Raw genomic sequence first — 15,837 nt, 5'->3', positions numbered from 1 at the left:
AGAGCTGAGCAGATTGTACACAGTGTCCTATCTGCAGACAGCATGTTATAGAGCAAGAGAAACTGAGCAGGAAGAGCTGAGCAGATTGTACACAGTGTCCTATCTGCAGACAGCATGTTATAGAGCAAGAGAAACTGAGCAGATTGTACATAGTGTCCTATCTGCAGACAACATGCTATAGAACAGGAGGAGCTGAGCAGATTAATAATACCGTTGTATCCTATCTGCAGGAAGCATGTTATAGAGCAAGATGAACTAAGCAAATTGTATATAGCCTCTTATACATGGTGTCCTATCTGCTGGCAGCATTTTATAGAGCAGGATGAGTTGAGCAGATTGTATAGTCTCTTATCTGCAGGCAGCATGTTATAGAGCAGGAGGATCCAAGCTGATTGTTCATAGTTTGGTGGGTTGCGCTCCTCACTTTATGCATAGTTTTTAATGTTGAAGTTGGCCACCACTGACTGGGACATTCACAGGGACCCGCTGCGTCCAGATTACTCAGCTTTTATGACCGGGGTTTAATATTATGTTTTTTTTTTTCCTACCCAGACAGTAATTAATGATGAGAATGCAAACTTTCAAAAAATAAAAAGGAAATTCCGTGTACAATAGACACCTTGTTGCCAGAATGACGCCAGGCGGAAGGTAGTTTTTCATTATTTTATTCAGTGTATTTCACACACAATTATTTACAGCCTGTATAGTGTCTATCACAGATCACAGATTGTGCACAAACCAGTCAGTGAGCAGGTGGTTTTTTTTTTTTTTTTAACTTTTCTAAAAGTTTTTGGAGCTCTGTCCTATTGGTCGAGTGATTTTCCTTACGTTTATTAGACCTGGACAACAATCTGCCTCTCAGACAGGTACATAGATATCTCTGACACTCACACACTATATACACAAGTCCCTCGAGCCTTTGTACAAGGGGCTCTTGGTTTTCACAGAAAAATAAACTCTGGTTTACATTGAAATGTTGAACAAAAAATATAATATATATATATAATTTTCACATTTTCATGGATATAGTCAAGAGAGCAACATATGAAGAGGGAAAACAGGAAAAAAAAACTAGATCCGCCTACTATTGATGTTGTAATAAGGGGATGTCCCACCCCAGTGCCCGCCCCTTGAACCTGCCCGTAACCAGCCGGGCCCGCCCACATTACGGCTTTGTTAGGTTATGGTCATTGGAGGCCAAAAAGATGTCCGTATTAACCTGCACTGGTGAATTTGGGGTTTTTGGGAAATACTTTATGTGTACAGCTATGTAGTAGGTTGTCCAAGGCAAATACGTTGTAGAGTATTTTACCGAATCTCCCCGACATGGGTCGAATGCAACCCTGTTGACCTATTACAAATGTCACCAATGGACAACATGACCCTTTGTTTTATGTTCAGGCTTGAAGCCAACATTAGAAATATAGACCTCGAAACTTGCAATGAAAATTTTTGAAAAATTTTGTCGTCACCGAATGTGAAGATTTGGTAAAACCCCCTCGGTTCTGTCTGATAATGAAATGGTGTATTTTACGGTTTCCCTTTCGTCCTTTAGTTTTCAAAAATAAATATTACTCTATGGTTAAATACTTGTCGTAGATCATCGACCCGTTTCGATCCTGTAAACTCTACACTAGTCTACAAACTAAACCCGTATAAGGCCTCCCAAAATGTGGTGGCATGTATGAGATGGCAGGAGCTATGCCAACATGGAGGGATGGTCTTGTACCTTCAACATTTCAAAGGATTTGGCTAGAGTAGGAAAGGATGATTTTGTGACAAAGAAGTGAAGATGTTACAAAAAAATGTTGATAGTGTTCAGATGTTGCATTTCTCCTTTCTGTCCTTCTTCAGGTTCTGGAAGTAGATCCTGTTGGCCTCAGGGTAGGTGACTTTAGACAGTGGCAGCTTATATATGCCTGGATTGTTTGTGGTTATCAGGAGGAACGTGAGTGCCGATAGGCAGAATGGCCAGGTACAAGATGGCAGCCCGACCTATGGAAACGAGAGAATCATACGATTACGAAGAGGGAATAAAACATGTCCGATACAGCTGATCTCAGGTGATGAGAGGTATCTGCAGGAAGACACTGATGGGGTCTTTACAGGGGCTCAAAGTAGAATGTGGTGGACTTCATAAATGGTTCATTCCATGATGACATCTTCAAAGAAGATCATGAAGGACTTTGTGAGGAATCTATACCCTCAGTGGAGATTGACTTGGGCTTTTTACATGGTCTACATGGTATTCAAAATGGCTACTCTTCATGAATCTCATGGGCCCCAGTGTAAAGACTGTGCCAGGCCCCCAACTATGCATGGTTTATAGTATCGTCTTCTCATATGGGAAAGTGACACCATAAGGGTCCCCTAAACCTCTTGAGCCTGGGTGTGACCGCAACCTCTGCACCCCCCTCTTCTATTCTATGTTCAGGTGATTAAAAAAAATTGGATGGAGAACCCCTTTAAAGAGGACCTTTCTCCACCTTCAACCTAACCAAAACCTTTACATATTTTCATAGGCTTAAGTCCAATTGTACACACTTACCACGGACATCATGTTGGCCAACGCTGCTCCAAGGTATGCACAAAAGAGAGCTATGGATAAAAGAAGAAGACATAACGGAGAGTTAGACGTATACAGAGCACAACGTGTGTAGCCTTTTTAATATAAAACACTCAACAACACGAAAGTACTTACCACATGCTAAAGCCAAGAGGTGAGTCTGCCAGGTAAGAGCGTAGAACATCCCACCAATGGCAATGCAAGCCAGGACAGAGTTATAGCCCCACAGCCCAAAATAGATCTTCTCGAACGGTGTTGCCAAGCTCAATCCTACAAAATAAGGAAGGAGTGTCCTCAAGTTATCTTAATGGCAAAGTAGAAGTTATAAAAGCAATATAAAATGAATGTAGACATCTAAAACTACTAAGAAGACTTTAAGCTAGTCTACGCAAAAGCAAGGGCGGAGACATATCTGTAAAGTTACCATGTCTCCAGACCACTCCATCATATATTTACCTGCTAACATTCCTAAGGTTGATCCTATGGCTCCGTGCATGCAGATAATAGGGGAGGACACAAACAAAGCCACCAAGAAGATTCCTCCGGTCCAAGGATTGTCACATCCATACACCTGACCGATGCCAACCGGGATGGCCTTCAGGAGCTGTCAACATACACAGAGATGTAGGAGTAAGAAGGTATCCTTGACGCAAGTTTTTGACAAATAATATATCAAGTACATGTAGTCATCAAGTATCAATAAATCATTCTGGAACAATAAAACTTGAAAAAGTAAGACCAGCCGAGCACAAATAGTAGGTCTATGCATGACTTGACTTGTTCATGTATCTCGATTGGTTGGTCTACAGACTCTCCCCAACATAAGATGCATGGGTGAAAGTTGGAAAGTTGAATATGAACATTCGAGGAGTCAAGGAGTCAAGTGTCTGCAGTGGTTACGATGTTCTCGTAACACTTAGAACACTTACATATGTAACTCCGAGTGTGTATGGTGGATGGTGTTCACGGGAATGAGTGTTCTGCAACATTATCTAATTTTGGTGGCTAGAATTAGACTTGTTTAAGAAGATAAAACCTGACTAATTATCACTAATTACCCCAGGAGGTTCCAGGGTGCATTCCAATATATGCTCTTCTCTTAAAGGGATCATTTAATTTACAAATCGGCCCCTGCTCATGATCCTCATGTCTAATAGTGGAGATCCTTAAGATAGAGCATCTCACACTGGAGGAACTCGTCCTGTCCTGAATTTCAAAGAAACCACCATGATTTGAATAGATATCATGCAATACCTTTCTTTTCCTCTGGAGGCACTGCAGAGAAATGAAACACTTACTACTGGGCTTCTCAAAGATTACAGTTGATTGGTGGAAACTCTTGGTTATCACCTTAGTGTCAAGAAACCTTTCTATCAAGAAGGATTGTCCAAGGAGACCATTGAGTAGACACTTATGTAGTGGCTCACACTCGAAGGGGTTTGATTGGCCATAGAATGGGAGACTGACTCAAGTCGTCATCTCTTTGTAGTCCCGGCATTTAACCTTTACAGGTTTCTCTCTCGGATCTTGGCTCGGCCGGCTCAAACTCACATATATTTTACTATTTATATTCACAGCTGGGGAGTGACTGCTCCGTATAAAAAAAAAAACAACCCGCCTTCGCTCTCTTTTTTTTACGAGTTCTCAGCCCTATAAAGTCTGCCACAAGCCATTCCAAATAATTGCTTTACTCTAAGACAAATAAATCTGGGGCCGATTACCTTCCAGATGATAAAACCATCACGGTTCGGGATAAATCGATATGTGGCGAGCGGTGGTGGAAGTTGCTATAAGGAATATACTTTACAGAAGACCTGGGAATTCTATATAAACCAGTATACACTACTCGGATATTGGATATAGTGAGACCTATAAATCTAGACATCCAGAAAAAGTAACATTACAAGTACTAGAGTCCCTTAAAGGGGTATTCCAGTTATTTCAGCTTATTTCTACAGGATCTGGGTCAACTTGTTGATCGATGGCGATCCAACCATTGAGATGCCTAATGCTCTTAGGAATGGAGTCTCTTGAAGCCCTCAATGAATGGAGAAACTGTTTGTGCACAAGGGGTTGCTTTGTGTATTACTATCCGAAAAAATTAATTGAGCCAGTAGCTAATAACAATTTAGGGGGTTTAGGTGGCCGTCCAGGGCCCAAGGCATCTAGGCGGCCTATGACCACCTGAACCTATCACCAAGTTTGATCCAGTGGAGATAATTAAAAGAAGAACCTTCTGCCATGAAAGTCCTCCATAGGTCCATAGACTACAGAACTAAAAGTGGACAGAAGGGACCTCCTCCTTTCCCAGGTAGCTTGATTCTAGTACTATGTAAGGGAAGTAGATGAAGACTTGTTATGGTGCACAATTTCCGTACAGCCCAGGGCATCTTAATCCACAACTGAATGGAGCAGCAATGCGCCTGTGTAACCAGTCTCACCATTTTGGCCAGTGTTGGACAGAGGTTTCTTAGGCCGACCAGACAAAATAAATCTATGGGCCAACTTTCATCATTCTCCAGAAAATAGACTCTAGCAGCCTAAAGATTGATAGATTTGTTTTCCTAAGGGTTCAGTATTGGTTTGAACCAGGGCCCACCGGAGGATCCTCTGGTACTCTGGTGGGCCAGTCCGACAACGTAAGAGATCTCCATTCTTATTGGTGCTGGTATTCCAAGAGGTTGGAACTGACGACTGAGCGAATCAATAACCAGAATGGGCCTTAAAATTACCATAAAAGTGGCCACCCCTGATGATCTGGTCTGGTCAAGGCCTTGAGTAAATTCTATATTTTGGGTTTTATTAGGCAACTCCAACCCCTCACTTTTGAGCAATTAGAAGGACGTTATGATCTAATCAAACTTACCGAAGTTATTTCGACATCGGACCAGGTGATGTTTGGAACAGCATCGATGGGTTGAATATCAACGGTGGGGAAGAAGATATTGTAGTGACCGGTGGCGGCTATGTGCAGGCAGACGGCAATGTTGAAGGGAAGCGTGAACACCGGCAGGTCCCATTTGCTAAATATAGAAGCCAAAGCGCTGGACAAGACCGGGCTGGAGGGAGGAGAAAACACAGATCTACATCAGAATACAACGCAAGGATCCGACTCATATTCTAACAATGAAGGAAATTCAAGAACTTTATTGTTATTCTTTGGCTTTCAGGATCAAAGTGTTAACAATAGGCAGAATTTAGTGAGTGAGTATAGGAAGATAATGAAGACTGGAGGACTCACCAAGTCATTGACATGACAGTCACTGGGATGAGAAGCCACCAATAATAGTCTCCTTTATCTGAAAACACAGCCATCAACAACCCAACCAAGATCCCATTGTATCCGTGGAGCCCTGCAGCTATTGCAGATCTGTGGTGAGAGATAGAAATATGGGGATCAGATAAAAATACATAAACTTAGTACTATAATACTGCCCCCTATGTACAAGAATATAACTACTATAATACTGCCCCCTATGTACAAGAATATAACTACTATAATACTGCCCCCTATGTACAAGAATATAACTACTATAATACTGCCCCCTATGTACAAGAATATAACTACTATAATACTGCCCCCTATGTACAAGAATATAACTACTATAATACTGCCCCCTATGTACAAGAATATAACTACTATAATACTGCCCCCTATGTACAAGAATATAACTACTATAATACTGCCCCCTATGTACAAGAATATAACTACTATAATACTGCCCCCCATGTACAAGAATATAACTACTATAATACTGCCCCCTATGTACAAGAATATAACTACTATAATACTGCCCCCTATGTACAAGAATATAACTACTATAATACTGCCCCCTATGTACAAGAATATAACTACTATAATACTGCCCCCTATGTACAAGAATATAACTACTATAATACTGCTCCCTATGTACAGGAATATAACTACTATAATACTGCCCCCTATGTACAGGAATATAACTACTATAATATTGCCCCCTATGTACAGGAATATAACTACTATAATACTGCCCCTATGTACAGGTATATAACTACTATAATACTGCCCCTATGTACAGGAATATAACTACTATAATACTGCCCCCTATGTACAAGAATATAACTACTATAATACTGCCCCCTATGTACAAGAATATAACTACTATAATACTGCCCCCCTATGTACAGGAATATAACTACTATAATACTGCCCCCTATGTACAGGAATATAACTACTATAATACTGCCCCCTATGTACAAGAATATAACTGCTATAATACTGCCCCCTATGTACAAGAATATAACTACTATAATACTCCCCCTATGTACAGGAATATAACTACTATAATACTGCCTCCTATGTACAAGAATATAACTACTATAATACTGCTCCTATGTACAAGAATATAACTACTATAATACTGCCTCCTATGTACAAGAATATAACTACTATAATACTGCCCCCTATGTACAAGAATATAACTACTATAATACTGCCCCCTATGTACAAGAATATAACTACTATAATACTGCCCTCTATGTACAAGAATATAACTACTATAATACTGCTCCCTATGTACAAGAATACAACTACTATAATACTCCCCCTATGTACAAGAATATAACTACTATAATACTGCCTCCTATGTACAAGAATATAGCTACTATAATACTGCCCCCTATGTACAAGAATATAACTATAATACTGCCCCCTATGTACAGGAATATAACTACTATAATACTGCCCCCTATGTACAAGAATATAACTACTATAATACTGCCCCCTATGTACAAGAATATAACTACTATAATACTGCCCCCTATGTACAAGAATATAACTACTATAATACTGCCCCCTATGTACAGGAATATAACTACTATAATACTGCTCCTATGTACAGGAATATAACTACTATAATACTGCCCCCTATGTACAAGAATATATCTACTATAATACTGCCCCCTATGTACAGGAATATAACTACTATAATACTGCCCCCTATGTACAAGGATATAACTACTATAATACTGCCCCCTATGTACAAGATTATAACTACTATAATACTGCCCCCTATGTACAGGAATATAACTACTATAATACTGCCCCCTATGTACAGGAATATAACTACTATAATACTAATGGTTACATACCGGTCTTGGCTTAGTATAAGGGCCGTCAGTGTTGACACTATAGTCCCCAGACATCCGGCGATTGCCCACCAGGGGTTTTGTAGAAAAAGTCCAGCAATAATGATGAGTCCGCTGATTGGGTTGTTGACAAACATCACCTGCGATGTCCCTCGTAGCACCCAGTCAATGAACTGGAAGGGGACTGGTTTATCTGGAATGGAATGTCGGGTTTTAAGATTTTTGCTGGCCTAGTAGATTCTATATGTGTGATCAGCGCTTTATACATTGTATACATTTGCGGGCAGGTTCTGCTCTTTAGCTTAGATATGTGGCTGCTATATAACATTTACCACTTCTTAGAAACATTTTATATACAGCATTACATTTACTTTGCAGACCATAAAGATGTGACGCATAATTATAACAATATCTACTATAAGGAGAGACATGGAGGCGTCATCGGAATTGCCCGCTTAAAGGGATGTTCCAATGTCATACAGTGACGGTGTAGGGCAATAGCTCTATCATTAGAGGAGGTGCACATTCTGGGACCACCAATCATCTTGAGACTTACAAATTTCGGACCCAAAACAGGTAGGGGGTTCCAACAGGTCATGGGATCTGCTCCAGCCAATGATTGACCTCCTCGGACCATAGGACAGCACTTCATTTGTTGTCCCCAGGTCCGAGGAGTCCATTGATTGGCCACAATGTGACCTTCGCGCACATGCTCGAGCTGTTGTTCCATTCATTTGGGAAGGGGGGGGGGGGGGCAAATTTCTTGAAAAACGGTAGTGGAGTCAAATTTAGACCCCCACATATCGGCAAGTTCTCCAAGGGAGGGGAATGGGTCCATTATATATATATAAATAATACCGTAGATCACACTCACCTTTCATCCAGTCTCCAAGTTCCTTCATTTCTCCGGAGATATAATGGAGGGCGGTGCAGAAGATTCCCAGCCCATAGGAACAACGATCCGAACTCTCCCCCTGCTTCTTCTCCTCCATTTCCACCTTGGTCATGGGGATATTACTTTCCATGGTTTCCACTCTAATATAATGCTAAAAGCAGAAGACACAAGACATGATCAGTTTCTTTTTAAGGTTTCGTTACAGATGGGAAGTCAATGGTTTATATCGAAAATCTCGAGAAATTTGGAAAAAGCTGAAAAAAACGGTCATAAAATAATGTAAAATTGCCATTCTGCTCATAAGAACCAATCAGAGCTCAGCTTTCATTTCTTAAAGTGCTTTTGAAAAGTCAAAGCTGAGCTGTGATTGGTTGTTGGGGGCAATAACGTCTTCCTGTTGATAGATGAGGCGTACTGTAATGTATTTTGTAGATTTTGGGGCTCGGGGGGTCAGCGCTCATGATATTCTACCCCTGTAATATAACAATAATTGCCCTGGGGAACATATCGGCCTTCAGCAAGGATGAGGCCTAGTCCATATTAACAATATAGTAGTTTTTCATGGCAACCAATGAGATTAACGGTTTCATCTGATTGGTTGTGAAGGGCCGTTTCTTTTTTAGTAGCTTTAGTAGCATTTCGATAGCTCTGCTTGCTGGCATGGAGTGGAACAATCTTGTTTAAACCCAAACAAAAGGTTCTTAAAGGGAAGGTCTCATAAATACAACCCCTGCTCCCGGTCCTCATGGGCTGTGAGAGTGTAAGGAGGACATACAACATCTGCCTATAGCTGAGGTGCATAGATAAAGATTCATATTTGTCGTTACCATATGGGACGCGTCTTCGCTTCATCCAGATATCGGGACAAGTATTCATGGACTAGAAGATCCTCAGCCCCGAAGAGCCTTGGCCTCACTATTTATACTTTGGTCTTCTCACTAACGAATAAGCAGAAGCGAGTCCGTCCAGTCTGGTGGCATCTACGTCTGGTGGTCAACGTCCTTCATGTTTTGTCTTCTTACCCCAAGTAACATTGAGGCTTTTATAAGACTACTGGGTTCTGTAGCCCCCACGTCCCTCCCCACGTGATGTAAGTCATGTAGGAGTTTTCCAACCATTCAATTTAAATGTAGAAGGTTCATGGATTTTATTTGCAATTCCGAGAACATTTGTTATGGAAATGGGAAGAGCAAAACACATTGAGGAACCAAAGGGTCTTCATGACAATGGGAGGTCGTGCTTCCAGGGTAACCACCATTGTCTAGAAGACAACCTTACCACTAATGAAGGGGAATTAAAGGGTCGGTAACACAATGATGTTTATCTAGTTCTCCCTACTCTACATCCAGTAGGGATTCACATTGTCCAGGTAATGGGGTGTAAATTGGAGAAGACATTAGAGTTCACAAAAATACATTTATCAGATTAGAGCATTGACTCTAATATACACCCTAATTGTATGAACCAGATATAGGGGTACATGAAGTATGGAGGTGGGTTGAGGGACCTATTGGGAAGGAGAACCCAAACATAGGTAAGGTCCTTCCTCTTTATCCAGTCAGGGTACGGCACTCTTATCAGTGTTTCTCCTGAAGATCTAGAAGGTCAACCCCGTCATCTTCTTGCAACCCCAGCACCCCAACCATGGCAGGCCTTGTAACATAAGTCAACTGGTGGATGCTTGGGTATCTAGCTGCAAAGCATACTCTTCATAAGCCTAAGTGAAGTGCGGGTATTGATACTTTATCCATAGAGGGGCCTTTAGATCCCAAAATCTTTTGGGGACCCTTCTCCTTTTGCACTGGGTTTTCCATGTGTTATACCCTTTCCCTCGAGAATCTGATAATCCTTGTTCTTTGGATCTTAAGTGTCATTGAAAATATTCACGGGGAACTGCATCCTTTCGGCCAGGGGTTGCAATGAATACTTAAAATTTTTTGTCAACCAAAGTGAGGAGGTTTAAAAAAAAACCGGCCCGACATTTCCACTCAACGTTGGCAAATGGAGTTGGGAAAACAAAGCCATGGGTCATGTCTCTTATTTGGGAAAGATACTGCATGACCACAGTTGAGCTTCATTGCTGCATGACCACAGCTGAGCTTCATTGCTGCATGACCACAGCTAAACTTCATTGCTGAATGACCACAGCTGAGCTTCATTGCTGCATGATCACAGCTGAGCTTCATTGCTGAATGACCACAGCTGAGCTTCATTGCGGCATCACCACAGCTGACAAATTTCCATGATTCCATAACATACAGTATATACATGGTTGGTGTGCACGTTTTTGGTTTTTGGTTTTCAGTGATGGAAATATCCGCCTGGTGGAAACCCCTTGGAGCAGATTATCTCTAGTGGTTACCAACAGGTAAGCAATGGCTAAAGGGAAGTGTAACGTATAAAGAAATAAAGTATATAGAACATAAAGTATATTCGTCTCTTGATCATGACTGGTGAGGATCCTTGGACCGTCATGAACCCCTACTTGTAACGTCTTTGGACAGGTCTCTACGAGGTCTCCTGAGATGTTCCAAGGTGCACATACACTTTAAAGCCACCTAGGTATCTAGATGGATCTACTGGTTAAACATACATTTTTTATGGCTACAGTATTTTACTTTCTAGAAAAAAATTCTTGTAAATTATACAACTTTTCACCTGCTTACCACAAAAAATAAGTTCTAAGAATAGAAGAGGAACTTTACAGTGTTGTAAAATTGCCCTGTGGGATTCTCAACTACATGAGAACCAGGTTCTCATCAAATTCCGTGTAGGACCCTAGTGATAGGTTTTTACGTTACTCTAAAGACCTATCCAGCACAGATCATAATATTTACACCAGAAGTCACATCCTTCCTTAAAGGGGCAGTCCATTTTTTTTTACTACCAACAGAACTGATTCGAATTCATGGGATACGAATGGCCGATCACTCATGGATTGTCAGATTGGAGTCCTGCGTCACATGGGGAGCTCAGGGACCTCTATTCTTGTGATAACTGGTTGTCCCATCTGGAAGACTCCGCACATAATCACAAAGTCCTCCACCATTGACATGACTGGGGGGAAGGGGAGGAAGTAATTTTCCCTACAGCGCCTCTTGAGGAAGTTTAACGAATAACAAGGAAGTCAAAGAAATCCATGGACTTTGATTCCATTAATTGCTTACATTGTGCAATCTGTAGGGCATAGGGTGGTACAGGGTGGGCATTGGAGACCCTACCGATGGAGCCAGGTGCAAGACCCCTGGAGGACGCCTGAGGACAAACATTCTTGATTGACTTTAGTCTTTCTCTGATGTGGTGTCACCAGGTGGTGATGTCTATGGTGCCAGGATGATGAAATGCACCACACGGTTGAGAGGATTCGATACCCGCTCCTGTTCCCGTGTGCCGCCTATTTGTGTTGTATTGTTTGTCCGCCGTCTTTGCCCTCTTGCATGGTGTTACATTTTTTGAGAGTTTTCCATATTGAGCCGGACACACCCAGATTCCAGAATCTCATGTGTCATTTTGTATTGTATCCGAACAATGGTAACAGAGAATTCCGATAATTATTAATAATGTGATTGTATCCGAATGTTGTATCTGGTACAGGTGAAGGTCATGTCACCGCAAAGGGGAGAGAGAACTGCTCCGTATACAATTAGTCAAGTCTTAGAACTGTAGTTAAACTATGTCCTTATATCTACTGTAATATTACATCACTGTGTGTATTATCCCTGTACTGTGACATCGCTGTGTGTATTATCCCTGTACTGTGACATCACTGTGTGTATTATCCCTATACTGTGACATCACTGTGTGTATTGTCCCTGTACTGTGACATCACTGTGTGTATTATATCTGTACTGTGACATCACTGTGTGTATTATCTCTGTACTGTAACATCACTGTGTGTATTATCCCTGTACTGTAACATCACTGTGTGTATTATCCCTGTACTGTGACATCACTGTGTGTATTATCCCTGTACTGTGACATCACTGTGTGTATTATCCCTGTACTGTGACATCGCTGTGTGTATTATCCCTGTACTGTGACATCACTGTGTGTATTATCCCTGTACTGTGACATCACTGTGTGTATTATCCCTATACTGTGACATCACTGTGTGTATTGTCCCTGTACTGTGACATCACTGTGTGTATTATATCTGTACTGTGACATCACTGTGTGTATTATCTCTGTACTGTAACATCACTGTGTGTATTATCCCTGTACTGTGACATCACTGTGTGTATTATCCCTGTACTGTGACATCACTGTGTGTATTATCCCTGTACTGTGACATCACTGTGTGTAGTATCCCTGTACTGTGACATCACTGTGTGTATCATCCCTGTACTGTGACATCACTGTGTGTATCATCCCTGTACTGTGACATCACTGTGTGTATTATTCCTGTACTGTGACATCACTGTGTGTATTATCCCTGCACTGTGACATCACTGTGTGTATTATCCCTGTACTGTGACATCACTGTGTATATAATCCCTGTACTGTGACATCGCTGTGTGTATTATCCCTGTACTGTGACATCACTGTGTGTATTATCTCTGTACTGTGACATCACTGTGTGTATTATCCCTGTACTGTGACATCACTGTGTGTATTATCCCTGTACTGTGACATCACTGTGTGTATTATCCCTGTACTGTGACATCACTGTGTGTATTATCCCTGTACTGTGACATCACTGTGTGTATTATCCCTGTACTGTGACATCACTGTGTGTATTATCTCTGTACTGTGACATCACTGTGTGTATTATCTCTGTACTGTGACATCACTGTGTGTATTATCCCTGTACTGTGACAGCACTGTGTGTATTATCTCTGTACTGTGACATCACTGTGTTTATTATCCCTTTACTCTGCCATCACTGCGTGTATTATCTCTGTACTGTGACATCACTGTGTGTATTATCCCTGTACTGTGATATCATTGTGTGTATTATCCCTGTACTGTGACATCACTGTGTGTATTATCCCTGTACTGTGACATCACTGTGTGTATTATCCCTGTACTGTGACATTACTGTGTGTATTATCCCTGTACTGTGACATCACTGTGTGTATTATCCTGTACTGTGACATCACTGTGTGTATTATCCCTGTACTGTGACATCACTGTGTGTACTATTGTAACTATTACAGTATATGTTACGGTAGGACATGCAGCTTAATCCTGAGCATGTGAATAGTCTCTTAATAAAGTGGCATCAAAACAATCAGAATTACGTTCCCCATACAACTCCCCTCCACCAAACCACAAATGGTCAGGGGCTGCAGCTCCTAGGACCTATATAGACTTACAAGGTCCTGTGTATTCCTGGAGAGGCCACTGTCCGGATCCCCGTGGCTGAGTCACTACTAGATGCGATGACTTCAGGCTCCGGCTCTAAGGTTTTGCCATCTCATGGTATACAGTGTGTCCCTCAGGCTCAGGCTATAGAGACTGGTTCTGGGCCAATTATCAAAATTATCATCAGCTGCATGAAAAAAGTTGCAGAAAAACCCCAAAATATAATCCTCCTGTGTGACCGATGCAGCACCGAAAACTGAAATAGACTGGAGCGCTGCAGCAGCTGTCACCTGTCACTCACTGGGGGGGAATTAATAGTAATATAGTCCTGATATAGACCCCAGTATTGTGTGAACAAGAGCAAAGACACAGAATCCTGGAGAGTTTTCAGAGAGAATTTATTTCCTGTTGTCACAGTGAAAGTTCTGCAGATACAATGTAGCGTCTTATCTGTGTCCTGCCTGGTGCAATGGTGAGGACAGATAAAGCTACAAGCCTATGTATGAGAAGTCATCTACACGGTGATAGGGCCAAAAACTTCTGCATAGGGGCCCAAATAATAACCTTTAATCACCTTGTCAATCAACTTTGATAATTATGCTAATGAGCCATAAGGGCACTGAGGAATGTTACCAGAGCCGCTTTGTGCTGTAGCTTCACAGGCTGTTACACTGTCTCCCCTCCCCCTGTTCCCTCAGCACTTCTGCGTCCTCAGACGTTAAACAAGTCAGAGGCTCTTTACTTGAATGACTGTACAGGTCACTGCCTCCTACAAGATCAACACACTCATCCCCCGCCGCCACCGCTATTCCACTCATCATTCCGGCTCAGTTTCACATAATTTTGCTCCCATGGGTGGAAGAGATCTCCGTGTACCTTTTGAGTTCATACAAACATTGGATTACACACAAGTTGCTTTGGGAGGGACACAGTAGTGGATATAAATAATATAGGCGTTTTGGGCAGTAGCCCAGGGCCCAAGCATGCGAGGGGGGCCCATGGGCACCCACCAATTATTATACAGAGAAGGAGCTTCACCCATGAAATCCTCTTACATCTGTTCCTGCTCTCAATACACATGTACACAAGAGCTATTTCAGGACCTTTGAAGGTCCTCCAAAAGGTCCTGAAACTGCAGAATGAAAGCAGTAGAAGGGAAACGTCCTCCATTCCCCAAGAATCTGATTCTAGTACCAGGAAGTGATTCCAGACTTGTAGGGGCTATAATATGGCACAGGGTGGTCTTAATCCACCCCTGGAGGAAAGATAAGTCCATATACAGACTTCGGATGATTCTATGTCCACCCCTACATGGATAATATTTGGTATGGTCCATACATACCGTAGTTGGGTCTTACCTTTCCTTGCAGATACAAACAGTTCCGGTCCATGGGATCAGCAGTAAGGACCTGCCCGCTGGAAGCCGCCATATTTATGTGGTCCTAAAAGTCTATACAAATCACCAGTGACGGGCAAAGAATAAAGCTCTGCCCCATGTCCGGTGAATGGATCTCAGTGCCCGGAACCATGTTTGCCCCCATAGTCCTACATCGGGCAGCATGTCCTCAGACGACACAGGTCTGCAGAACATGAGGCCGAGACACAGGAAGTCTTGTGTTTCCGAGCCTCGTGTCTAAGATGCAGGAAGTTCTTGGTTACTGTGAACTTTGATGGTTTGATGTGAGCAGAAAATCCAGAAAATCTGCTCAGTCCACAAAATGATCATATGGGCCGGGAAACCGGTTACTACTATGTTCCCATTCAAATGAATGGCTGCTGATCTGCAGTAACCTCGTTTGACCACTACACGGAGAACGGCGCTGTCTGCTTCCTGTTCTATTCTCAGTGCAGTTGATCCGATTGGTTGGGTGCTGTGCATCAGGGGTTCATTCCCTTGTCATGAGTTGAGCCTCTTGCCTCAGGCAGCACCACCCACAGCAAGATG

General features: G+C 42.0%; 1 protein-coding gene across 4 annotated transcripts in view; it reads right to left on the bottom strand.

The window, feature by feature from the left end:
- Positions 1-649: 649 nt before the first annotated feature.
- The window catches only part of SLC14A1 (solute carrier family 14 member 1 (Kidd blood group)), a 41,940-nt gene continuing 26,752 nt past the window's right edge, over positions 650-15,837 (bottom strand). For 3 of the 4 annotated variants that reach the window (XM_072132862.1, XM_072132867.1, XM_072132864.1), the window contains 8 exons: positions 8,568-8,739; positions 7,697-7,886; positions 5,808-5,936; positions 5,433-5,625; positions 3,023-3,170; positions 2,702-2,836; positions 2,549-2,598; positions 650-1,995 (listed from right to left, as the gene is read on the bottom strand). In XM_072132862.1, coding sequence (XP_071988963.1) covers positions 1,819-1,995; positions 2,549-2,598; positions 2,702-2,836; positions 3,023-3,170; positions 5,433-5,625; positions 5,808-5,936; positions 7,697-7,886; positions 8,568-8,739 — 1,194 coding nt within the window. In that variant the 3' untranslated portion in view covers positions 650-1,818. Of the gene's footprint in view, positions 1,996-2,548; positions 2,599-2,701; positions 2,837-3,022; positions 3,171-5,432; positions 5,626-5,807; positions 5,937-7,696; positions 7,887-8,567; positions 8,740-15,250; positions 15,426-15,837 lie in introns of those variants that run through there. The other variant, XM_072132863.1, reaches the window with a different exon arrangement.

Source organism: Engystomops pustulosus, chromosome 1, assembly GCF_040894005.1.
Source record: "Engystomops pustulosus chromosome 1, aEngPut4.maternal, whole genome shotgun sequence".
Lineage (NCBI taxonomy): Eukaryota > Metazoa > Chordata > Amphibia > Anura > Leptodactylidae > Engystomops > Engystomops pustulosus.
The sequence above is the reverse complement of the archived record's forward strand: the minus strand, read 5'-3'. Positions and strand labels throughout refer to the sequence as shown.